Source organism: Ambystoma mexicanum, chromosome 1q, assembly GCF_040938575.1.
Source record: "Ambystoma mexicanum isolate Mex_15411 chromosome 1q, UKY_AmexF1_1, whole genome shotgun sequence".
Lineage (NCBI taxonomy): Eukaryota > Metazoa > Chordata > Amphibia > Caudata > Ambystomatidae > Ambystoma > Ambystoma mexicanum.
In genome coordinates, this window is record NC_090922.1 from 163701797 (window position 1) to 163729230 (window position 27434).

The window sequence follows — 27434 nt, forward strand, 5'->3', positions numbered from 1 at the left end:
ACTATTTTTATGAATGTCCCACTAACAAGGTCAGGCAAAGTCAGGCACGGGGCGAAGATTGTATCCACCTGAAGCCTGTTAATACACCACAGGTGTATAAAAGGAGTAGCTGCAAGAAACTGAACAAACATGGTCGATCCTGAGAAGGAACCAGAGTTAGAGAGCAAGCTGACAGGCAACTGGGAAAGCCTGAGCAACCAGAGATCGGAGGTCGGAGAATGGAGCGTTGAGACGCTGAGAGCCCTTGAGAGCTAGAAAAAGCGTGGCGAGGGAGCCGTGTCTCCCAGCAGCCAGAAGGGGATTGCGTAGTATGTTGATCTCTGAAGGGATGTCCTCGAAGAGGTGCTTGTTCCCCTGGGCCAGCGAAGCAGCCCAGTAGTGTCTGAGGGGCAGGCGAGGAGACCCTGACTTCGACACGACATGACCACAAACGCTAAGCTATGCTGAAGTAGTCACAGCCGGTGAGTTCAAAGTGCGATGGCAACATTGTATAACGAGCGCTGGAATGAACAAAACGCGAGTAAAGATAAACTGCTGATAAATGTTTGAACTTGAGAAAGCAAGATACGATACCGTCGACACAGTGGTCCAGCACTGTAAATGTGTTCAATCTCTGTAAGGTATCCAGCCAAAAGAAATGAAAGTAGACAATTGATGAAAGCAATTGTGTGAAGTGAATCGAAGTGGTCATGCAACGGTTTAAGCAAAACCCATCGCACATTTTAAAGTCTTCGCTTTCGATACTCAGAGGATCTGAGCCCAAACGTGGCAGATCCATACCAAGATGATCTGAGCCTGGATGAGGGAGATCCATGGTCCAAGCCCAAACGAGGGAGACCAAGTGTGAACATAGAGATAAAAAGGGAGTCTCCACCTAAAGAAGGGAGACCCATGAACATTGAAAGCAAGAACTTGTGCATTTGAAAATCCTGATAGGAATGGAACTTTGAGATTTGTTTTGTTACGATATTCCCTCTGCAGCAAGAGACTGATCATAAAAAAGGCTTTGAGAGAAGGTCCTGGTGTCGGTGCTTTGAACGGTCTCCTCATAGCCGAGAAGCCAGAGTGTGTGCCAAGCTCGAACGTGCCGCCTTTCCTGTGCCTAAAATGTGTGGAAGGGAAGCCAACTGCTCAACCGTCCTGACATATTATTTCTTGAACACTTTTCTTTTGGATAAACCATTTTCCCACACCCTTTTGTATTTAGAAGGAGTGGCAATAGGTTTATTTTTATAGGCCATTTTATGTTGACAGAAACTTGACTAGGACTGAGTTATTATTTGATGGTTGTAGCTTGCTCCCCATCTTTAGATTTAGGATTAGATAGGCGTTCAACCAACCAGTTTGAAGATCAATAAACACCCTTGAACTGTGATCACTTGCGTATGTCTTCATTGTTGTTGTCATGCCTTCCTTACACTGCATACAGGAGGATCTGATCCCCATTTGGTAGAAGAGCAATGACTATGCAGAAGTGCAGGGGTCGAAATTGAGATGCGATGAGCAGGAGCTGAAAGCAGCTCCTGGTATCCTTGCTGGATGTGACCCAGGACCTGAAGCAGGCGAATACTCAGCTGGGTAATATGGAAGACTGTTGAGTACCTGCAGGAGGTGGTCATCCAATTGCAATGAAAGCTTGCACATTCCAAGAAGAACAAGTACCACCTAGTATCAACAATTAAAGACTTGGAAAAAAATGCATCACTGGGAGAACTTGAGGCCTAGCCGAGGGAGTGGAAGGAATGGACCTACACAGTTAGACACTGTAACTATTTGAGAACATCTTCACAGACTTAACCTACGAAGGGGTCACAAAGAGAATCCAAAGAGTCAATGGATGTCTGGGCTACGGACCTGCAATGTTATCTTGAAATTCACTTGTTTACAACCAAGAAGCTCTTGCACAATTGAGAAATATTGGTAGTAGCTCGTTATTAGGGGCAGAAGCTGCTCGTCTGCCAACATATTGCTACACTTACCCCACACAAAGTAGGAAGGAGGTCCAAGGCTGTGGCAGCTAGATGTTAAGTCAGATGGACATTACTTTTTGGACTTGTTTTCCATTTGGAAAGTCAAGCATATTCGGTGCACTACCTTGATGAAATAACATCAATTGTTGGGGATGACAAACTGCAGAGTTTGGGACACAACAGCTGGAAAGAAAATGGAAAAGAGAAGTATATGGACAAAGACAAACTGGCGGAACATACAAAAACCAGCTCACGCAATAAAGCAGCTTATCCTGAAGAGGATGACATTACATTGTGTGTTTGCTTATTGAGAACATGATATTTGTTGTTGAGATTGAACTCTATGCCCAATATAACAGCCAGTTTTTGTAGTGGAGAGGGTTTGTTCTGACCTATATGGACAGGTGAGAGGCGGTATATGTGAAAATCTATTTGGAGGTAATTTGCTGAACTGTGCGAGACACTGCTGACTTAAAACACATTGAGAGCCTTATTGATTGTTTTTATTGTGGATGGGCGTCACTCTAGGGCTCTCCTTTTCTCTCGCCATTCTTTTTGCTTCTTTCTATACTGCTTTTCTTACTGTGAGGGAAAAGGACACCTGCTCCCTCTGGCCTTACACGCCCATTGAGATACTGTTCTTGGGGGGATTCTTAGAAACTCTATTGAGGCAGGGGCACGGGATGGGTTCCAAGAATATGATTATTTATTCTTATTTAGTGTTATGGTTTGTTAATCAAACCCTTCACTAGGTATAGAAAGACAATTTACATACAACATTTGTCATAGTAAAATAAGTGCATGAGTCAAATTATTAGTTACATTTGGAAGAATATGCATTTAATATCTAATAACTGCACAAATCAAAGACACTTGTGACCCAGCTAGTTCCAAAGATCAAGTGAGGAAACCAAATTAATATAATTAAAAAATGTGTTCAAGTAGAGATATCTTAAGGAATCCAACTTTGTACACTCAACTGCTTTAAAGTATCAACAAATTTGGGATTCCGTCACCATCTACAAGCCCGCTTGCGCCTCTTAATTTTCAGGAGTGCCCACAAGACTTCATTAGTCGGAAATAAATTAAACCTTAAATATAAAAAACACATTCTTGGCAATTTCTTCAAATATAGTGGCACTGTGTTCAATGATAATGTAGATTTTGTTGTACTTTCCCTGATAGTTATGTTAATTAGATAATCTATTCAGAGGAGAATTCAGGGTGCCAAACAACAATGCCCCTCTAGGGTTAAGTATCTTTCCATAAAGTGAAAGGTACTTCCATTTTACCACAGCCAGTAGTGATTAACAATCCCAACTCACACCGTATAATTGTAGTGGGAGCAACTTTTAAGCACCCCCCTCCAAAATAGGCCCTCTGCACCACAGGTAAAAACAGCACTAGCTTGTTTTAAAGAATTAAATGATCAGCTGGAATGGAAATCACCCATAGTGATTAATTAGCCTTTTAGCCTGACATGCTAAAATTAGACATGTGTTGCGTGTCCTAAAGTAATGTGCTGTTTTTATTTCTCCCAGAATTATAGAAATCCAAGTAAACTATTGAATACTTCCATGGATTTAATTGCCATAAAAATTGCAAATATTTTTATTCTAAGGCGACATCATCAATATCAGCAGGTTCATTTTTAGATTGCCGTCATTGGCATAGTTATCTAGGGTGTTAAGTTGGCATTGCAGACCAACAGGTGTGTAGTCCAAGAGGAACAAGTCATTTGCATATGCATACGTGTTCCCAAATTCCAGTGGAAAAGATCTTGCCTCCCTAAACGCCTCACCAATATCAGATGTAAAGAGGTTGAATAAAAAGGGGGCAAGAATGAAGCATTTAAACGTTGGTAATAATGCAGACACGTACCTTGAATTTGAACCTTCACATTACTGTGCAAATAGTCAATATACTAAGTAACGTGTTAGGACAGCCCCACTTCTGAAGTTTCAACCAAAGTAAGGATCTATTTACACAGTCAAGGCCATCGTGAGATCCACGAAGGCCACATAAATTGCTGGTCTTTCTGTGCGTTATCGATTTTTCAGAAGGTTCAACAAAATTAAACCGTTTAATGAGGTATCAGATGGCCTTTAAAACCAGACCGGTTTATGTCATACATTCCACTCTCTAAGGCCCAGTTTTCTAGATGCTTTAAGAGAATAGCAGAGAAGATTTTACTAGAAATATAAAGTAAAGCTGTAGGGCGAGAATGACCGGTTTCCCTTTTTAAAGATCGGAAGAATATGAGAGATTTTCCACATCAGTGGTGTACAACGATTGGTTATTACTCGATTGAATAATACTTTTAAGTTTTAAAATGCTAGACCACAATATAGGATTACCCTACAGTAGAAGATTTGATAGACCGCCAGGTCCTGGTGCACATGACGTTTTACATTTCCTGACGATCCAAAGATCGTCAATATCATCATACAATGATCAGCCTGACTAGTATGCCTAAAGTAATGCAATTCCATGCGGGTAAAACATATATGGTTTGACACGTTTTACCTCAGGAATCAGATTAATAGACTATCTTGATGGTCATTCATTCTATTATTCAATTTAAAAAAACATGCTGTATTATTTGTAGCCAAACGGTTAATCATCAGCTCAAATTCATTCTGTAACATTTGATGCTTAAGATTTTTGACCCAATTTTTAAATCTTAGTTTTAGCTTTGGGGACTCCATCTTTGAATGCACGGTGAGAACCCTTGCCTGTGCTCTTAATTTAAGCCAACATTCCTTTTTCGTTTTGTAAATGTTTGTATCAAAAACATGCTTACATTTGAATGCTTGACGCGATTTACTTTGGTAAGTAGTGTAGGAAGCAACAAAGAAGCCTACAAAGTTCGCTGGAGAGAGATGACCAGTTGCCGATCTTGTAATATAAGTGTGAATTAAAAATACAAGTGAAACGAGAATTCCATATAAGTCTATCGCTCCCAATTTGATCTCTACAGAGGCAACCGGGGTAATGCATATGGCACCCATGTTCTACATTCCATTCCACATAAACTGGTAGATGGTTGCGGTTATAAGCATCAAGTACCTTAAAAAACATTTGTCAAAAACACATTCAGAAACAAACATGTGCTCTAAAACTGATTTTTATAGATCTAGAAACTAAGTAAATTGAGCTGGGATATACTCACAGATGTGTCCATTAAATGTATACAATCCCCGGGTAAGCCAATCAGCATCTTGTTGTATTGATTTTTCAATAGTGTGCATCTGTGGCTGAGGAGAATCCCCTCTATAGTGGTTACAGAAACAGTTCAAGTCATAGGATTATTATCCATTTCTGTGTTTCAAGATAAAAAGTTCTGGGGAAGGGTCCCGCCCACGTCAAACTGACCTGATTCTTATTGTCTGCAAGGTCTAGCTTTTTTTTACGGAAAGGAGGGAATCTATGGCTGCCCTAGCACTTGACATCAATTAGGGTTTTGAGTTTGACATGCAATGTTAGGGGTTCCGATTTCCTGAACAAAAGTGCGTAATTTCTTAGAAAACGGAAAGATGTGTAATGCTTCAGCAGTCCCAACGTTTACCACAAAAAATGTTTTAAAAAAATAAAAATATCTTTCTGGCTTCTGTTGGCTCCCCCTCATTTCCCTCTCAATATTTCTCCTCGGATAAAAATAAACAAAGGCGGAATAGGTATTCTGATGGACGTTTTATGTGGGGTTTTATGTGGCCAACTAAAAGGAGGAGACATTTGCGACTGCTGCATTTAAAGGCATTTTCATTACTTTGGTGTTAATATTTACAGCCCTAATGCTGGCCAGAATAAATTCCTCTGGGGATCTTAAAGGCCATATTATCCTATCTGGGATTTTAATTTAGCTATGGACCAGAACTGGAATGTGTCAATCCAAGGGGTATTAGTGGGGACTGAATCAAGTGGGTAAGAAAATGATCCCAGTTATGGAAATCGGGGCTGGTTGACTTGTGGGGGCATGCATATCACGCTTCAATAAAATAAAATACATTTTTTTTTTAAAAAGAGTGTGGAATTCCTAATGCCCTTCGTCCAGGACAAGTTCTTTGTTGTCAGGGAAAAGAAGATTTTGTAAACAAATTGTCCCATAGGAAAGTGGAGAGTAGGTAAAGTGTGTATTGGTTTTTTTGGACTTTCAAAATACCTGCTTTGAACTATTGTGTACACTTCAGCATCATGGCTATCAAGTGTAGGCCCAAATAAGGTGCTCAGAGTGTCCCCGCCTACAGGCTCCCATGTATTCTGGCAAATGTAGCCCTGTGTTTTATACTGACAAAATAAAACCACAATAACGTTTAAGAAAACAGAATATGAGCTAAAAGGGAAGAACATTCAAAACATCAGTCCTCTCCCATGTTGAACTACTGGTTGAAATTGAAACTGCACCGGTCACCTGGATACCCTCCGATCTTGGGCCCAGGTCCCCTCCCAACCAGTCGCACTCCTGCACTGGTTGCCCCCCCCCCGCCCATCCCGCCCCGGCAACCCTTGCACTCAGGGTCCGTTTCTGTATCCCTATAGTCCCCTACCAGCACTTGATGTCTGCACTTACCCTTGCCACCAGCTGGCCTCACTTTTTATTTGTTCTACTGTGTGATCCCATGTACTGCACTGCCCCCTCCCCTTTACCCTCGCACTTTTCCCCTCACCGTACTCTGCACTTGCGCAATCTCAATGTCACCTGGCCTAGTAAGATCGTTGTCCGTCTTCCCTTTGTTTCCCCTCCCTTGCCTCGTCGCGCCTTGAAACACTTGTGTATAGGCGCGTTACCAATGCCATATATCATATCAATACTTTAGCCAGGACTACTAAAGATACACCTGGAAAATGTGCAGTGTGAAGTGCACAAATTAACAAATGGATGTACAGCCAGAAAATCTGGGCTCACACCGTTTGACCCATTTATGGTATTCTGGGGGCGTGGGGGAAAATCACTCCGATTAGACATTATTTCATTTGGCTACCAAAATTGTGATCCCCTAGAAGTTATTCTGTGAAGTGTTAACTACACGAGCAGTCTCACTCAAACATGGTTTAAAAGACTACAATATTTGAACAATGTATAATAATAATCATCATTTATATAGTGGACAATTGAACGGTAAATAAATACCACCATCTTTGGTTGGCAAGGGGGGTCGGGATCTTGTCTGGGCCTCGACTGTGTATAAAGTCCATCAGCCTGATTTTACACTTAGAACATCACATGAGCCTTGGGAAAGTGGTCATGGGGTCTCCATCTGATATACCGTTTGTGAGCAAGTTGGTGGATGGGATTAAACTCATTGTAGACATGGAAGCTGCTTGATAAATCCTGCGGCTTGATACCTTCCAAACATTGCTTTCGTTTTTCCCCCCGCCTTCTTGGACATGCCAGTGCTGCCTGCTGCTCCCACTTTTGAATGCTGGGATATCGTGGAAAGCTTCTGTATGGCTTAAGCCCATTAGGAGATCAGTTTGCTGCTTGTCCAGGCCTCCCCTGACATGAGTCACCTCAAAGTTACTATTATCCTCAGAAGAATTAAAGGACTGCTGATACATCAGTATAGAGACATATGACCCACAGCTTGCATACAGATCACTGTAGCAAGTGCATCAACCAAGGTAACTTGCAAAGAATACGGAAATTACCTGTTTGTGGGTTTACTTACATGAGGATAAATGAAAAAGAAGGGCTCTTGTACCAGAAATGTAGTTCTGGAGGCGGAGCTGAGTAGTAACTAAACAATACTGGCGACGAGGATGCCGCTGAGTAGGGGAGGCAATTTCCGACGCCAGGATCAGTGTCGATTGTGGTGTCCTAACGCCTACTAGGTGCGTCACCCGAGTAGTGCGAGTCTGACTGCCATTTTGTATCGTGGATGGTTGCGGCCTCACACAGGGTGCTCATGAGCCATCCAGGTCACATTTTTGTAGCCTTCCAAGGCTACACTGGAACTGAAGCTGCTGGTGCCGCCAGGAGGGACTGGGGGGCACTCAATTTTTTAAAATAAAGAATATAGTGAATGAGGAGGACTGTGAGAACAGAGGAGCCCAGTCAGTGCATACACAGGACGAGACTTTGTGTGTTTTTCTCCTTTTTCTTTTCTGTCCAAAGTCCCTAGTACAGGGAAATGTATTCATCTCCTCCTAGCCACATCCGCCAGGGAAGAGCAATGCCCAACGCAGAGCCTGGAGGGAACAGCTGCACCAAGACCCTCTGTGACCTCAAGAAGCCATCGCCTCTGTGGACTTGCAGCCTTCACAAGTGTGAGAGGTGCCTGCGTGGTCCGCAGTCATGAGCAACCCTGCAGCTGATGCCCAAGGGGCGGGTGTGCCACCTCGGGTCAGAAAGCGACACCCAGGCAACAATGCACGTTGGCCCCCATGTCAGAGTTTGTCCATCGAAATTGGGCCCGAAGTGGCTGCTATGCGTAAAGAAACTGGAAATGTGTTTCAGGGCCACAGGGGCTATGGAAGACGATGCCTAGGTGGCGACGCTGCTGTATGCTGTAGGTTTTGAAGTGCACCACATCCGAGTCGCTAAACACAACTGCTGCGTCATACCAGGCCGTGAAAGATGCACTCAAGGAACATTTCTTACCCCTTGCCAACCAGGACTTTGAACGCTTCGTAATGTGTAGCGAGAAGCAGCACGAGGACAAGTCGCTAGACCACTTCTGTGGAAGGCTACATCACCTGGCCAGCTCGTGCCAATGGGAAAATGAGGCAGGGATGATCCGAAACCAGATCTTGCAGGGCTGCAGCTCGGGAAAGCTGTGGCGACAGGTACTCTAGAAACCAGGACTCATGCTGACGCAGATCCTTGACATAGGGAGGTCCTATGAATTAGAAGACAGCCGCGCCACCAGGATGGTCGCCGCAGTCAAGTCGGTGAAGAGTGAAGAGGCATGCGCCATTGGACGAACAGCAAACACCGGCCCGTCATGCCCAAAGTGGTCCCAGAAGAAAAGTGACACACCACAGCCATGCCCAAAGTCTGGGTACGACCTCCCACACTCCAGTGAATGTCCAGCGAAAGGGAGGGTGTGCGGGCGATGTGGGGCTGCGGGCCATTTCGCCAGAATGTGCTGGGCTGCAAACCCAGTCACCGTCCCAGGAGAAGGAGGAAGAAGAAAGAAGAAGAATTATTCATATCCAACTGACTCGAAAAGGAAGTAGCCCACGTGCGTGGGGAACATTTCTGAGACTCCGTCTCCAGTGTTAATAGACACTGGCGCATCAGTAAGTGTGTTGGCGACAAGACATTACGAGTCACTACCAGGATCACCAGCTGGTGGAAACCAAAAGCAAAGATTTGGAGGAGATCATCCACTCCGAGGAGTGTTTGTGGCGCCAGTCACTCATGCCAACAACACCATCAGAGCGAAATTCTTCGTGACGGATATTAGCCCACACTCGCTCCTAAGTTGCGCTGCATCCGAGGCGCTAGACATTGTGCATTTTGCGCTCTGTATATGAAGCGAACATCAAAGACATTATCAACAGATTTGCAGATGTGTCTCAGGGAGTCGGGAAGCTAGTCAAACTGCACACAGACGAGTCGGTGCGCCCAACAGCACAGGCGCATACCTTTCCACCTACGAGCGCAAGTGGAGCAAGAACTACAAAATCTAGTAGACTTAGATATTATTGAGAAAATTGGCACCCCTACCCCATGGGTGCCCCCCATCGTTGTGGCAGCCAAGCCCAAGCAGCCATGAGCCATACGCATATGCGTAGACATGAGGCTACCCAACCTCGCCATAAAAAGGGAACGCCACCTCACCCCAACGCTAGACGATGTAGTAGGTGCGCTACAGGGGCCAAGGTTTTCTCAAAACCCGATTTACGTTCTGGTTATCCCCAACATGAACTGCCCCCAAACTCCTGGTATATAACTACGTTCACAACCCACAAACGCCTGTACCAGTATAAACGTTTGAGCATTGGGATCTCCTCTGCCGCCGAGGTGTTCCAAAATGTCATCAGGGGCACCCTTGCTGGCCTAGAGTGTGTGATCAACCTAAGTGACAACATACTGGTATATGCGACATCAGAAACAGAACACATGACGGGTCTGGAAAAGGCATTGGAAAGAATCTAAGACCTGGGTTTGACTCTACATTGTGAAAAATGTGAATTTCTGAAAAAAAGTATTGAGTTTTTTGGGTTCATCTTCCACTCTGACTGGATCTCACCCGACCCACAGAAGGTGAAAGACACGCAAGGCCACCGGAAAACCCCTCAGAAGTGAGGAGCTTCTTAGGGATGGCAACGTATTGTGTGAGGTTCATCCAAAATCTAGCCTCCCTCTCTGAACCTCTCTGGGCCCTCACAAAGTAGGACACAGCCTGGACCTGGTCGTCCGTCAAACAGACGGCCTTCAACACCATTAAAGCCGCCCTTACGGGAGAGGAAACTATGGCATTTTTCGACCCGGAGAAGGAGTCGTAGCTGGTTGTAGATGCCAGCCCGGTGGGGTTAGGAGCTGTGCTGCTCCAACCAGATTTGCACGGGCAGATGAAACCCATTGCATATGCCAGCAAAGCATTAACAGACACTGAACAAAGATACTCCCAAGTTGAAAGAGAAGCGCTGGCCATACTATGGGACTGTAGACATTTTACATCTTGAGCAAACCGGTTTCAGTCATCACCGACCACAAACCACTGATCCCCATTCTAACGGGGTCATCCTCCAAACAGCCACCGAGGATAGAGAGGTGGATACTCGCCCTCAAGGAGTATGGAGTGAAGCTGCAATACAGTCCAGGTACCCAAAACCCGGTGGACTACTTATCCCGCCACCCCTGGGGAAGCAGCTCCCAGGAAAGGAAGTCAGTGGGGGGCTGTGAGGACTACGTTTGTCAAGTAATAGATGCAGCCATACCAGTAGCCCTGTCACTAGGAGAACTGACCATGGCCCGGCAGGCGGAGGAATGTTTCCAACTCGTCCAGAAGGCCGTCGATAGAGGCGACTGAAAATCAGCACTTGGACATGTCCCGCAGGGATAAAGACACTCAGCACTATCTACGGTCACTTTGGCGAGCCCGACACGAGCTGTCAAGGTCTGATGAAGGCCTGCCACTTAGTGGGAGACAAATTGTGGTACCTTGGAAATTGATTGGGAGGGTGCTAGAACTTGCCCACAGTGGCCATCAGGGCACCGCAAAGACCAATGCAAGTCTGAGAACCAAGGTACGGTTCCCGGAACTAGGGCGTAGAGTCGAGGACAAAATTAGCCAATGTGTCTGGTGCCAAACGGCCGCACCTGTGAATAAGGAGTCGTGCATTGAGTTGATGGAACAGAGTGGAAGCCCATGGAGCACAGTGCATGCCGACTTTGGATCCACTGGGAGGGGCATGTACTTTTTAGTGCCGATTGATCACGCAATCCAGAGGTGGAGATAGTCCAGTCAACTTCAAGTGATCAAACCATACAAGCAATGGAAAAAATCTTTGCGACCCATGGACTTCCTCTGGTCATATGCTCAGACAACAGGCCACCTTTTCACGGCAGACAGTTTGCGGAATTCATGCGTGACTGTGGCATCATGCACCGGAAAGTGACTCCAGCCTGGCCAAGAGCCAATGGGGAGCTGGAGTGCTTTATGCGCACCCTCAATAAGATATTTTGAATCTCACAGAGTGAAAGGGGGGAGAACTGAAGAGAAACCTGTATCAGTTCCTTCGTGAGTACCTTTCAACACCCCATCAGTCCACATGAGTGGCCCCAGCAGAGGCCCTGTTCAACCGATGCCCAAGGGGGTTGATACCAGAGACCGATGGCCACCCACCAGGCTTCATTGATGAACAAAAAAGACACTTGAAGGCCGACGGGCACGCAATGAGAGAGAGAATGCCAGGCAGCGTTTGAGACCCTCGGACATTGAAGTAGGGGATACCGTCCTCGTGAGGAACCGACACCCAGAGGGGAAGCTATCCCTCAACTACGAGCCTACCCCCATGGGGGTCACCCATGTCAACAGGTCCATGGTGACGGCGGCCGACCAACGGGGAACTGTTACAAGAAACTCCTGCTTTTTCAAAAAGATTGCTGCACGAGAACCACGACAAAAGCCAGCTGTCATAACTCACCATAACAAAAAAATTATTTAAATTGCAAGACATATATAGGAATTTGGACAGCTGCTAAACAATATTGTATAGTTTAAAAAATTATATATAATGTTACCCGGGATTGAAACCTGTGTTGCTCTGCATCGTCTAGTTCCAAGACAAGCACCTTGCCACTGAGCTATACTACCCATGACACCAGAGTATGTTATGTTAAAGATACTTAAATAGCGCACCGTCACCAAAGGAATTGGTCCCCAAGCGCTCTGGCGGATCTGTAAACAAGAAGGAGGGCGGGTAGGGTTAGTCAGGTGGAGCTTGGTCAACAATGGGGGTCTTTCTGACGTGTAGCGTTTTCTGGGGACTACTATTGTGCTAAAGTAGACCTGGGCGATTTCTATTATGTCAAGATAAGTACATAAACACTTTAAATGTGAAAAATGCACAGGAAGGAATTTCAGACACAGATAGATATTGAGCTGTCAGCTTTTTAAATTTATTTTGCTGCTGAATGCATTTATTAATCATGCATTTTTTGATATTGAGCTGTCAGCTTTTTAAATTTATTTTGCTGATGGATGCATTTATTAATCATGCATCAGTATTAGTTAAGAAAAAAGGTATATTGTTAAAAAGAACAGTTGCGAGCTGCAAGAGGTTCAATCACAAAAACAGAGTTTTCAAAAACGATTAATTCTTAATATTTCCTCAAACAGCTGTTTTTGGCAAAACAAATTTGTAACCACCACCTAAAGTGACTAGTGATTAGAATGTAAAACATACATAACAACCAAAACAAAAGCAATAAATGGAAAAGCTTTGGGTTATATGTATCCAGGCTGGAGGGTGACCTAACAGGTGGTTAGGTTTCCATTTATTGCTTTTGTTTTGGTTGTTATGTATGTTATGTATGTTTTACATCCTAATCACTAGTCACTTTAGGTGGTGGTTACAAATTTGTTTTGCCAAAAACAGCTGTTTGAGGAAATATTAAGAATTAATCGTTTTTGCAAACTCTGTTTTTGTGATTGAACCTCTTGCAGCTCGCAACTGTTCTTTTTAACAATATACCTTTTTTCTTAACTAATACTGATGCATGATTAATAAATGCATCCATCAGCAAAATAAATTTAAAAAGCTGACAGCTCAATATCAAAAAATGCATGATTAATAAATGCATTCAGCAGCAAAATAAATTTAAAAAGCTGACAGCTCAATATCTATCTGTGTCTGAAATTCCTTCCTGTGCATTTTTCACATTTAAAGTGTTTATGTACTTATCTTGACAAAATAGAAATAGCCCAGGTCTACTTTAGCACAATAGTAGTCCCCAGAAAACGCTACACGTCAGAAAGACCCCCATTGTTGACCAAGTATTTCTAGCCCATTGTTCTGACGTAGTCGGGCTATCCCTTCAGTTACCACCATTAGTCAGGTGGAGCGTCAATAAGAGAGTAGGAGAGGTGGTGTTCTGTTGGCGTACACACCGAGTGCTGGGCTTTGGTGCAAGTATCGGACGGGGCGAGACCTTGTGTGATGTAGGTGCTGATATGTTGCTGATGCGGTGTGGTACAGTGCATGCAGATTGCTGCGAGAGAAATGGTTGCGTGAGTTTTATGTGGGTTGAGTATGCAGAGACTTGAAGGTTGGGTTAGTGGGATCTGTACCGGTGTATTTGATTTCTTTTTTTTGCATTCAGTCTCTCGTGCTGAGTCTTCCGACACATGGGCTACTGGCAGAGCTTGGTTTATGAACAAATCTGCGTGTTGAACAGACTAGTGCTCCCGCAAGACAAACTTTGCCGGAACACCATTCAGTTTTGTTCGGGCCCAAATCCTATGCTGAATCTAGTGTGTTAAAATTCACCTAAAACGCCCAATCCATCACTTTTTTGTTTTGTTGGAAAGCAAGGCACAACAGTTACTGCACAGGACACCACAGCACCAAAGTCAAACTTGCCAAACCTACGGATTTAGGCAGTAGGATACCGCTTTTTAAGCAGTCTTACCGCCTACTGATTTTCATCTAATAACTACGGATTTACAGGCCTGGCTGCCTCTGTCAGACGCTCCAAGGGGCGTGTTAATGGACCATCATGTCATTATTTTGATTGATGACAGAAAGCGTGAAACAGACACTCTCTGCCCTGGCCCAGCAGGCAGTCTTAGTGTCAGAGGTGGCGACGGCATATAGTGATGCAGCCATAATGGGGTTGTATGAGCACAACCACATGAACATGGTTCTTGTGCTAGACTATATTGTGGGAAAAGAATTGCGAAAATGCTTCTGTGCACTGCTGGTGACTTAGATCTATTTGATTTTTTCATGTGTTAACCTATACAAATGACCTGAAACTGTGTGGCTTTTTCTCATTCTTTGGAGACAGTGTGCTGTAAAATGCACCATTTGCACCCATTATTTAAAAACCTTTCAGCAAGGATAGAATATGCCCTCCCACCACCTCCCTAAACTCCCAATTCCTTGGTACAGCCTCCCTCGCTATGCACAAACCCTTGTGTATTTGTGGAAAACATTTACTTGCTCTAAAAAAAATATCACCAGGTTCTGCTGTTCATTTAGCAATCTGACTTCTAATGATGCTTAGAAGTCTAGGAGAGACCCCGCATGACACTCATTTACTGTCATTGTTTCTGGACGTATGTCAGGTTATGTTATTTCCTGTGATGTCATGAGGTTAGAGGTCATGTGATGTAATTTACTTTGATGTCATTATTAAGTCATTACTATTTTTGAGCCTTCAAGAATCCTACAGATTTTTGGTCACAGAATATTGGCAAGTATGCAAAGTATGTGGCACAGTGCACCGCCACCCACCTCCAAAATGTAATAGTTCGGTCCCGAAACCTACTTACCAAGGTTAAAGCCACTTCCAGCATAGGTGCCAGTGCAACGGTGCCGTGAAATAAGGGTATGCAGTCCACAAAGAGAACATGCTGGCCCTCTCTGCGCTTATGCTTCTCGGCCACCAGGATGCCATTCACGGACGAGTGCGGGTACTTGGCTCCATGCAAAACAATTTTACAATAGGCCTGCGTGGTGAGCTTAAACACTGTCATTTTTGGTAACGCACGAGGTCGCAGGAATGAAAAATATTTAAACAATTATCAAGGAAGTACTTGCAGGTTATAATGGCTAGTACCCGTCCGAGAAACGGACCTTAGCAACGCTCCGTCTCCTCTTCGTCACGTGGGATGCACGTTCTTACGAGTCTGGAAAATCACGTGCCTCCGTTTGCGCACGCGCTTCAGATATCAACTCGATGGCTATAAAACAGTGCAAGAGCGGGAGCACTGGTTTAGCATCGTGGCCGAGAGCAGAAAAACGCCTTCCTTCAAACAGTCCCTAAGCTGATTTGGTTTAGAGTAAGTCATAAAGCTAGTCATGCTTGATTTTTATTTTAGTTAAGCAGGGGGTATTTCGGGGATTCGTTATGTACAAGGGGGTGTTCTTTGTGCGGTGGGACGGAGCACAGGCATTTCTAGTAAACAGTAATGCAGGGTTATTTTCTTTTTTTATGGTTTCTCGTGGAGAGAATTGTTTTATCCTGCCCGCTGCAAAGAGGTACTTTGGTGATTTGTTATGTGCAGTGCACCATAGAGGGGAGAAGTGTTTTGTGCATTGGGACATACTTGACTATCTTGAGCAGAGGGAGGTATTGGGTAAGAATTTCCAGAATAACAGTTAACAGTAATGAGGGTAGTTATTTTTGGGATCGTGTTCTCGTGCGTGGACCTATTTGTCCTGTACCGGGTATGGTTTTATGGTCTCTTGTGTGTAGTAGAGGTGGGAGATGTAGGGCAAACTTAAGTATTGCTGTGTCCTCTAATTTAGCACTTTGTCATCATTGTACAAGTGGAAGGCCAGACCTTGAGACTGAATCCTAGTCGAGAGCTGATGAACACTGGCATACTTCAGCTTTTATCATGTGCAGAGGGAAATGATTTGGGTAGTTTTTAATGGCAGACTATTTGTGCTTCAGTATAAATGAGTAGTTTGTCCTGTGCAGTGGGTGTATTTGGTGGCCATTTGTAATCTGTAGCAGAGGGGGCTCTTTTTTTTTGTTTTGTTAGTGGCAAACCTAGGTATTTCTCCTGTGCAGAGAGCCGTGGAAGTATGGGATTTGTTGTCTTGCAGGTGTACTTTACAAAGGTACAGAGTTGGCATTTTACTCTATGCATAGAGTGGGATGCAATTGCACTGCCGAGAGCTGGTGTTTGGAGGTTTGCCCTATGCAGCAGAAGTGTGGGATGGATGTTGTTGGTCCTTTGCAGAGAGAGGTACGTGTTTCTGCATAACAAAAAAAAAAATTCTAGTCCTGTGTAGAGTGGTGGATTTTCTCTGTACAGAGGGGTGCATTTGTTAGTTTTATGCAGTGAGGAGAATTGCAGTGAACAGTGTTACATTTTAGGTTTGGGTCCTGTGCAAAGCAGTCTCCACAGGCCTAGGAACAGGTTTGTAGTTGACATGTGAAAGTGTAGTATCTGTGTGGGGCTTTGTAAAGGGGGCACATGGCGTTTATAAAGGAGGGTCAGGATGGCCCCTATAGATGTGAATTCTAACTGCCTCCAACAAAGGGGCATTTCGCTTTGTATGGGTGCTGGTGGGGTGTAGGGGTTGTATTTGAAGAATGGTAGCTGGATTGAGCTTTGTAGTAGATGGGTCTACATGGCACCTTGTGATGGAAGATGCAATGTAAGGAAGGATGAGGTCTGACTTGGATATTGTCATTGCTTTTCAATGGTGCTTTGCAGAGAATATATGCATTCATCTGTATAGCGCACCTAACCCCAAGGTATCTGAGTTGATTAAGTAGTTTAGACATTGTGGAGAACAAGATTGACATTACTATACATAGAATGTATAGCGAGGGACATTCTTAGTGAGGGACATGTTAAGATATTACATTTCGTTACGTTGCACAAGGACATTTCTAGACATTACCTTTCATTAATCATATATATAGACATTTTGCATTATATAAATCGTGGCAGTATAGATAGGGAAGAGGTAGGTAAGGCTCATGTGCAAAGAGCCAAGTTTTCAGGTTTTTTCTGAAAGTCCAGAAGAATGTTTCAGCTCTGAGACCTCGAGGCACAGTGTTCCACAGTTTGGCAACTTGTAATGGGAAGCTGTTGCCTCCAGCTTTTTGTAATTTAAAATTGGGCATCTTTAGCAAGTGCTTGTAGGTAGATTGGGTAGGTGTTTGTTTTTTTTAAACATTTTTTTTATTTGTTCACAATGTATTTGGTAGCTGCATTCGAGGGACATTTATGTATCATTTTTTTTTTTAGTCATTCTATCTTGGATAGGGAGCCAGTGGGCATTTCATCTAGCAGGGTTGATGCAGTTAGCTCTGGGTATGTTAAGTGCTGCTTTTAAAGCGTTGTTTTGAAAAATTACGTGACGGCTGCTCGATCCTAGCTAGAGGGCATTGCAATAGTAGAGCCTCGATAGTATCAGAGCTCTGACCATGGTAATGCAGCTGACTGCTGAGAGGAAAGGTCTGCAGGCATTAATTAATTTCGAAGTGTAGGCTGCTGTATATGCAGTAGCATTCATTTGTCTTGTGAGGGTAAGGGCTGTATCCAAATAGATCCAAAAGGCTTTCACTTCTTTAGCCACTTTAATAGTGCTACTGTTAATATTGAATGATTTGAATTTTGTCTAGTGTCTGTAATTTATGTTGAGATCCAACAAGGAGTAGCTCAGTTTTGTCGTCATTAAGACATAGGCCATGTATAGCCATCCATGCTTGTATGGTATATATAATTGAGTAGCTTAGCGTCAGTGTCTCCTGTGATGGGGATTAGGATTTGAGTGTCATCCACATAGTTGGTGAAGGTGACACCCATATCGTCTAGACGGTCAAAAAGCGGCGTAGTAAATGTTATACAATGTGGGGGAGACGCAGGAGCCCTCTGGTACTCCACAGGATAATGGGGCTAGTTCAGCAGATGCAGTAGGGGTGAATACCCTCATTGTCCTCTTAGATGGGAAGGACTATATCCCTAGAAATGCCTTCGAAGAGAAGTGGGCTGTTGTATTCAGATGTTTACAGAGGACTTTATGGTTGACCAAATCAAAGGCCACAGATACTTCAAGTAGGAGGAGCACTATGTTAACTTTTAGCTCATCCATTTGGATTTTTAGGTCCATCAGTGCTGATTCAGTACCATGCCCTGATTTGAAACTTGATTGTCGAAGGCCCAGGAGGTTGTTCAATTCTAGATGACTTTGAATTTGCAGGTATGCTGCTCTGTCCAATATTTTGAGTAATAAAGATACTGTTATTGGACGGTAGTTACTCGGGATATTGGGGTCTAATGTAGGCTTTTTCATTAAAGGAAGGACCCATGCGGATTTCATGTTAGTTGGGAGGGTGCTTGTTTCAAAGGATGCGTTTATGATGGACGTGATGAAGGGAGCAAGTTCCTCCACAGTGTCTTTTATGACTGAGGCGGGACAGATTGTTGCCTTGACATGTTGATGGTTTGAGGCTGTCGATAACTTTTTTTACTTCGGTTACTAAGACGGAGGCAAACTCGAAAGGCGTGAAGGCTTTTAGAGTAATGTCGCTAGGCTCTGTGATATGGGGATCGTGTGTTGGGCTACATTTCTTTGTCTCGATTTTTGCTTGAAGTAGTACAATTATCCAGCAAGGATCTGGATTGTACTTCGTTAGAGGTGATTTGGATGGAGTTTATAGAGAAGGTGTTGCTTTTTTTACTCCCTTATAAAATACTCTCATTGGGAATTGCACTAAACATTTTTAAACCCTAAAAGTAATTGTACTCCTAACTTTAAAAAACAGGGAGTAAAATGCTCCCACCTCCAAGTCTTATCTGGAGCACTGGACACATTCCAGGTCACTTAGCAGTGTGTCGATCTTGGAGCACCCATTTGTACAGCTTGGTGTCTCCTAGATGGGAATGAAGACAACTGCAGTGCATGCAAAATTGATTGTCTAAGGAGTAACAGTAGCATTTCTTGGTAGAATGAGCTTGAGGGGGGCTAATAGGCAAGCGGCTTTGTGTGGAGGGAGAGGAAAATATCGGTGTTTAATATATGGGAGTCCTGGATGCATGTTCCAGAATGCATTGGCATGTACTGTGGCATGTTATTGTAGAGGTATAGTGTTCCGGTGTTCGTCTTTTGGGGTGGTTATTCAATGGCCTTACGCAGATGACTTAGTTTGATTGCGTGTAGTGTATTTGAGCATTTAGGTTGGAGATTAGTGGAGGGCCCATGGAGAAACATGGATCATTAATCTGGTGCAACCATCTCGACATCTTGGCGGAGGTGCTTTTCATGTAAGGTGCTTTTGGGGAAATCCAATGGGCACCCTGGAGTGGGCTGGTATCTATGGCAGTGGACAGGGTGCAGTGACTGGTCTTGAATGAGAGTGGGGGAAACACTGTAAGAAGTGTAAGGCGGGGAGCTTGTAGTGTTGGCTATGAAATAGACAATGGGTAAAAATGTTCTGTTGTGGTCTCTATGAACATGCTACAAGGAAGATGTGCATGATTTATTACGGACCAGACCTCAGAATTTGCACTCAACACTAGCCATATTGTTCAGTAAGAAATGGTTTACTGTGTATATGCAAGGTTTGAAATTGAGGGGAGCTGGGAGCTATTGAGCTTCTGCTTGTCTATAAAATCCTGGTTAGCGTGACAACAGCTACCTTTTGTCTCCCTAGGCCAACTGATGCGGAACAAACGCAACCTATGTGAATTTACCTGTGTGTGTTTGAGACAATGAAGATTACCCAGGCTGCTATTGTAATGTATTGACAAGTATGCATTTGAGACAATGAAGATTACCCAGGCTATTCTTGTAATGTTTTGACAAGTTTGGAGCAGAAAAATGCAGTTTCAGCACTAACCTGAATCAATACCGCAGTGGCCGTTGTGGGGATCCTGCTGGTCGCCCTGTCTGTTTCCACTGAAAAACAGCAAAGAAGGGGCAAGGTTTCCAGGGAAGCTCTCTGGGGAATAAAACCCTGTGGCGTCTAGCATAGGGAAGCCTTCTGTCGCCACCAGTGTTGTGGGTGAGGTGCTTCAGAACTCTGTAGAGCTGTCTTCAAGGTCGGGATGATGCAGTGGAGCTACAATAAAGAAGGGAATTAGTCTCAGCAGTACATCCCAATATTCATTTGAAGAGTAAGGCTATAATTGAGCGAAGGTTCTGTGGTCATAGAAGAGGATTTGTAAAGTGCAATGGTCGTGTGTGATTGCACCGGTAATTGCTGCTCTTAATAAAGCTAAAGGGAGAAGACAGATTAAACGTGAGTTATGAGCCAAAGGTGAAATTAAGTTCGTGGGCGGAGAGAATGCAGCCTACCAGGTGTTGGGGGAGACGGGGAGGAGTACAGCTCTGCCTAGTTGCGATCGGGAGAATTGTCAGCATTTGAAACGACACTCCTCAATAAGGTGGTGAGAATATTCTGAGCACGTAGTACGGGTTGCTTATAACTGCATGCGAGCAACTTCAGTTTGTAAACGAAAAGAGAAGGTCGATTAGAATGCGGTAGAGTGTAGCGCGGGTTACCTAGGTAACGCAGATGCAAACCCTACTCGGAATTCCGGCGCCTGTGCTTTGGCTGCAAGCATGGGAAGCTGTGGGCTTCTAGTGCCGAGGTCTGAAAATGAATGTTGGAGGTGAGAAAGGCAATCAATAGGAAAAAAGACTGTAGACCAAAATTCCCTATTAATGAACTCACGATGAGCGTGCTGCACAGAGGAGGTACGCAATGTCATTCTGGTCGTTGCTCCCTATGAATCTCTGAGGCTGCAGGGGGCGGAGTCCAGTGCTTACACAGCAGTGGAAAGACTAGTCTGCAAATGCTATGAGCCACCCACCATCTTGGGGGTAGACCGGAAAACCACTTTAATGTGCTTCCAGCGATGCCGAAGGACCATCTGTGTCTCTGCCTCATGACAATTAGTGCTGCTAGTCTTGATTCTATTAAAGACAGAGGTGAGCATTATACTTAAACTCTTTAATGCCACTTCTCAAAGCAGCTTCTTCAAAACTCAACTTAAATCTGTTTAAACAGTAAAACAGCCATCAAAACATCCAGCATCTGGGGCTACCAATTCCCACAATACTCAGTGCTGCTGTAGCTTGACCCTTGTCCAACAACCAATCCTGGACCAGCACAGTCTTTGCCTCATATCCTGCCTGCATTTCCTCCTCTTTTTGATGAACTTGCCAACACTGTAACAAAACATGATACACTCGCAACATCTTCAACATGGAACTGCTCCCAACTTGTGTCCATACTACAACCATCGGTGGACTCCTCTGTCCATTCGCCTCCAGTCATCTGCAACTCTTCCACTCAGCTACTTTTGGTCTTGTCTCTAGGACACAAACAAAAGCACACCATTAGGGTGGGAATACACAGCTTGTAAAATGTAGACCCATCTCAACGAAAATATAGCCACATACACGTCATAAAATGTATACACAGCAAATCATGCTATTTTCCCACCCGGCGTTTAACGGCGGGATAATGCTTGCCTCTGTATCTTTAATAGAATCAAGACTACCGGGGTAATCTTCATTCTGCGTCGAGACCTGAGGCGAGCATTATGCTTGTTCAAAGCTTTCTAATACCACATTAGCTACAGTAGACTGGCTTAAGATGGAAAGTCTTAAATGTAGACTCTGAAGACCACTATGCGGACTTCAATATATCTTGCAACGATGCTCCTGCAAATGCTTTGGACGCCATGGCTCCCCTGACTGAGTGGTCCCCAATGATGCTCAAGTCTATTCCTGCCCAGAACACGACTTCTCTAAACCACCTGGCTATGGTGGCTGTAGCGATCACATGAAAAGGCCTCCTACTAGCTATCAGCAGCTGCTGCACCACCGCTGCCGTAATGTCTTTTGTCACTCATACTCCTTGATGCAACGTGGCACGCACAACTTGGGCTTGTCAGGGAAATAAGGATTTGAAATTACTGTAGATGCACTCTTCTTCCTCTGAAAAATCTGAAAAGCTACCCCCTCTGGATAAAAAACATTCCTGTTAACCTCTAAAGCCTTCACATCGGAGACTCTCCTGCATGATACTAAACACAAAAGCATAGCTAACTTGCCGGACAACCGTTGCACTGATAACTGCTCATTACTCGGCCACTGCTTATAAAGACAAAAAACGACTTCGACGTTCCACAATATGGAATACCTGGGAACTGGCAGCTTGCGCATTTTCTCTCCTCGCAATAATTTCACTACAACCAGGTGGTCCCTGACAGGTCGGCCTTCACATCTCTCGTGCCCTGTGGAAATTGCAGACCGATAATACTCTAAGCATGCAAAAAGCTCTCCCATTCTGACATTTGCTGGGCACATCATTCCTCCCTTTTGGCCCATGCAGCGTCATAGCTTCTAAGGGTGGAAGGCTCCCCTGAGTCTCAGATGCAAGCTGGAGCTGCTCTCGAAAGGCCCTGCAAATCCCATCATTTCCTGAAATCCTGCACGCCAGCAGTGGCGAGGACCCTGCTTGGACCAGGTGAATGTACCTGCCATGCTTCTGTGGTCAATAGAGTACCAAACACAGGGTGGATGATATTGTATTTGTTCTATATAACGTGCTTAAGCGTAAGAGCTATATAATAACACATTATCATTTGGCCTTGGACGTCTGCTTTCATTCACAGAAATTTGATCATATGGTCCTATACACACTGATATTAACGGTACATATGGTGATCCATTCTTGTATGAAATGGTGATCCATTCTTGTATGAAATGTAGATCACATTACAGTAATATCGTAACCATAGTTTTCGTACTGTACTTGGGAACAATGCAATGTGATGCCACTTCCTGTTTTGTCAGGGGGTGAAGGGTTATGTTCCATTGCTTCCCGTGATGTCACTTTGGTCGGACATCACTTCGTGTGATGTCATCTGAGGTCAAGCGTCGCATGATTTTACTTGCGCTACCCCTGGCATTTTGGTGAAATGACGTCCCTGATTATATTCTCTTTGGCAAAGATATATTCTCTTTGGCAAAGACCACCGTGTGTAACTAAATTAAACAGTCATGCAATTCCATTCCTAACAAAAGTTGTTGCATAATGCAGAACTACAGTATTGCTTCTGTAAAACACTGCATTGTCTCCATGGTTTACAGTAAAGATGAATCTAAATCTGTGTCAACTGGCTTTTCTTTTGTTTGTGAAGTTGCATTGATTAGTGAACAGTTTTGACAATGTCAATAACATGGCCAACTGCTTTTAATGGCAAATCTAGTTGTGACCTGACCTGCTGGGTGCATTTATCTGTGAAACATGTGCTCAACGTATGAGCGGTCTTATACCAGTTACCCTGAAAGTGAGATGGCAGAAAACTGCAATATTCCATCTATGTTGACCAGTTCTCTGCCTACTACACCTACTAATCTGCTTAGTCTCTTACTTGCTTTCCTCTATCATAATGAATACACAAGGCTAACTAGATGTTTACGCAAAAGAAAGATCAATAGTTCCACCCAGACTGTACATTGACACATCTACTGCAATAGCTCACACTATAGTTAGCCTCCAGAGTTCACATTGCTCTGATTATTATAGCATTATACATTGGCACCCGTGGGGGGTAGAGAGAGCTGGCCAGACTGTTCAGAGCTTTTGTATTCTATTATTTTGTGTCCATTCATGTAGCTAACCTTTTACATTTTAGAGACTTAGCCAGGGTTTGCAAAGTCCACTCACCCACTCGCATAGTCCAGTATATTTTATAAAGGGAGTGCACCATTTGCAGGGGAGGTTTGAAAAATGTATGCAACATTAACTTTTTGCAGTAAATGTCAGGTTTCAATGTGCATTGCTGGCTTCTTGGTGGCAGCAGTGTGCCAAACGAAATGTGGGGTGTGTGGTGACTTGCACAATTTTACAGAAGCGCATTTACATTTTGTCACCCATTGCTATGGGCAGAGTTTTTCGTTTAGGTCGAATAGGCAAACTAAATTTCTTACCCTGTTGGTCTAGTGGAATTTTAAAGAATTTGCAAGGATCCAAATAGCTTCTAGTGACATTACAAATATTAGTTCAACATTGTTTATCAAATGTGTGTGTATGCTAATCAAGAACATTTTAATTGGAAAACTCTGCTAATCAATTTTTGAAAACGAATGTATGCCTTGAACTCTATTCTGTTTAATAAAACTCTGTATGAAAAATTGCCTCTTGTCCTTCTCCTGAGTCTGACTTGCCACAGGTCACAAATAACAGACAACATGGTATGTTTGCATCTTATGAGGAAGTTAGATTGGCAGAACCTTAAGTATTAGCTCATTGTTTCCCAGTGCTAGCGCCTGGTCTCTGGTTAATGTTGGATATTGTAAGGCATCGGAGGGCATCCTCACTTCTTTCCCCAATCCTCCCCCGAGGTACCCAGGGAAAGGCTGTTGCTTTTGGATCATGACCCTTGGGGTGGATATGCCAGGGAGGACTACCAGAGTGAAGGAGACTTGGAGAGTGGAGATGAGGCACCCTTGCGTGAGACAGTGTGTACCCTTTTATCATTTCCCAGGCCTGTATAGGCTGTTGCCAATCTCTTCCATGGTTTTCCAGAAAATCCGTCCCTAGTAAACACCACTGTGGTGCTGGGATGAAGAAGAGGGATGCAGAGTACCAAAAGCGTTGCGTATTGAATGATCATTGCCTACACCTGAAGCCAAGGGGACGGTATAAATGTCCCTCTCAGGTGTGGCTAAGAGAATCATCAGTGGAACGCTTGCTGGAGAAGCTGGAGGTGGAGCCGGAGAGACACGCTGACTAGCTCAAGGCATAAAATGAGCAGTGTCGCATAGCAATTTGCTATGCAATTCTGTAGGTTTGCTAATCAAATGAACACTTGTGTAGCAAATTTAGCTATTTTAAACCCTCTTCACTGATCACTTCAAGTGCTAATGGAGGGAAAGTGCAGTAGTAATAACCTCCTCCACTCTTAAGTGTCAAAGGCATGTGTAGGAGTGCTAGGCAGGAATTTCGTTTTCAAATAATTCAGAATACTTTTATTAAGGTTTCTATATCCTGTCTTGCAAAACCCAGTATGTCAACTTTACATCTTTAAAAAGGACAGTCATGCAATTCCATTCCTAAAATGTATGTTACATAATGCATACTTCCATCATCTCCATGCTTTAGAGCAAAGTTTAGGTTAGTGTATCTGGATTTCATAGTGTCAACTATATTTCATTTTGTTGGTGAAAATGCATCATGTTGACTGGTGAACCTTTGAAAATGTACATGATCACTTGATAAAAGGCATTTGGTGGCAAAACTAGTTATGAAACCTGCAGATTGCATACATCTTGCAACTCGTACTCAACCCATGACCGAACTAGTACTCCTTGAGATTCTATATTATCACCCTGATGCTTTATACCAGGTACCCTGAAAGTGAGATAACCACAAACTACAATATGCCACCGAGTTCGGCCAGTTCTCTGCCTTCTATGCAATCCACTCTGCTTAGTCTTTCTTTCCTCTTACATAATGAATAAACAAAGCAAACTAAATGCTTACGCAAAGTAGTGCTCATTAGTTCCATCCACAGATCTACTACAATACCAAACACTGTAGATAGCCTCTAGAGCTCGCTTTGATTTACGATTGTATTATATATTATCAACTGCAGGAGACAGCTGGCCAACTGTTTTCAAAGCCTTTTTATCATATCTATTTATTTGCGTCCATTCATGCAGCTCACCTTTTATATTTTACAGAACCTTATATATTACTCGCAAAGTCTTTTTGCCCGCTCAGTCAATTAGGGCTTCTAGTGACATGCACCATTTTACAGAAATCGCATTTTAAATGTGTTGTCCGTTGATCTGGATCAAATGCATTTCTCTTAGGTTGAATAGGTAAACTAAGTTACCCGACCTGCAGGTCTCGCTGAAGTTAAAAGTCCCTTGCAAAGGAGTCGGGCCTTTGCAAGGCCCGACTCCTCTCACTAATGTCTTATTTCAGCGGTGCGCAAAACTGCTGAATTGTTGCTCATTTCATGTCTTGGGTACTGGTGACATTAACAATATTAGTACAAAATTGCTAACCAAATGGGTCTGTTTGCTAATCAAAAATATTTTGATTAGCGAACTCTAATACATTTTTTAAAACAAATGTATGCCTTGTAGCTGCAGAGTCATTGCAGCAGAAGCTGATTGTGGTGGGAGCATACGTGAGGTCTTTAGTAGCACAGCTGGTCTGCATGCCTCCTGGAGTCACTCTTTCCGTACAGCAGTGGCAGCGGAGACCCTGGAGGAGTGGCACACTGAGCCGGGAGAAGCCAAGCGAGCCTGCTGTCGCAGAGACCAGCACCTGTAGACAGTGTACCTATTGAGTCAGCGAGGCCTGGGTGACTCTGGACGCTGGGGTCAAAACCGCATGGTTGCTGCAGGTTGGGTCGGCTGTGAGAAACTGTTTGGGCAATATGAATTCCGGTCAAGTTTGAAATTACTGAATAATTTTGATAATGATGCTGTCATGAAATTGCCAAGAAAACCGAGTGAATAGTTTTGGGAATACCGGTCTGTAAAAGAGATGAAAGAAAGGCTAACCTGGAGCTGAGTGAAACCCCAGGGTGAATTACATGAAAACATTAATTTAAGCAAGCTTTGTCAAGTGCTAAAGAGAGGTTGTAAGCCTTGCCAAGAGTTAGATGGCAAGCATTATCCAGGCCCTAGAGGACAAAAGCATTGCCAAGAGTCAAGAGTGCCAGTATTGATAAGGCCAAGACAGTGCCAGGTAAAACTATAAAATGTGAACTTGTGAATATGCCAGTGTACAAGTTCCCAGCAGTAGAGTATACTGGGAATTTTATGTTGGTTTCGACAAATCGATTGAAATGAAAGCAAGAAAATGAGCACTTTTTGAATACTGATTTGAAGGAAAGAAAGTACTGTTGAAAACTGATCTAAATGAAAGCAGTTTTGTGAATTTCTACACTATAAAGGAACTGTGTAAATTGAGAACAAGCATTGGCAAGAGCCGTAGAAAGATATGAAAGTGCAACAATGGAATAGTTGCAATACAAGCAATGGTAAAGCATCATAAGGAGTGAAATGGGGAATACGCAAAGTATGACTGTAGAGCTGAAAAAGTGGCCACGTGTGTACACGAAAGAGGCAAGACAGGTGTCGGTTGCGTGACCGGCAATGGGTGGACCATGTGGTCTGACAACTGCGCCTAGACCGACAACACCTATCTGTGTAAAAGCCACTTAAATACCTGCAAATAAGCTTGTGATAGAATATAAAAAACATTTGGTGAACTGAAGTTAAGGAACTGTACTTTGTGAAATTGGTGAAAGGTAACCAAAACAAAAGCGATGGAAAGTATCA

General features: G+C 43.7%; 2 protein-coding genes across 3 annotated transcripts in view; one reads left to right on the top strand and one right to left on the bottom strand.

The window, feature by feature from the left end:
- The window catches only part of EMC8 (ER membrane protein complex subunit 8), a 201966-nt gene extending 186724 nt beyond the window's left edge, over nt 1-15242 (bottom strand). Inside the window, exon 1 of the mRNA XM_069636428.1 lies at nt 14921-15242. Within this exon, the coding sequence (XP_069492529.1) occupies nt 14921-15124 (204 nt within the window). The 5' untranslated portion in view covers nt 15125-15242. The remainder of the gene's footprint in view (nt 1-14920) is intronic.
- A 111-nt stretch (nt 15243-15353) lies between these two features.
- Nucleotides 15354-27434, top strand: part of COX4I1 (cytochrome c oxidase subunit 4I1) — a 184484-nt gene continuing 172403 nt past the window's right edge. Inside the window, exon 1 of one of the 2 annotated variants that reach the window (XM_069636456.1) lies at nt 15354-15430. The gene's annotated coding sequence lies outside the window, so the exon portion shown is untranslated. The remainder of the gene's footprint in view (nt 15431-27434) is intronic. The other variant, XM_069636449.1, reaches the window with a different exon arrangement.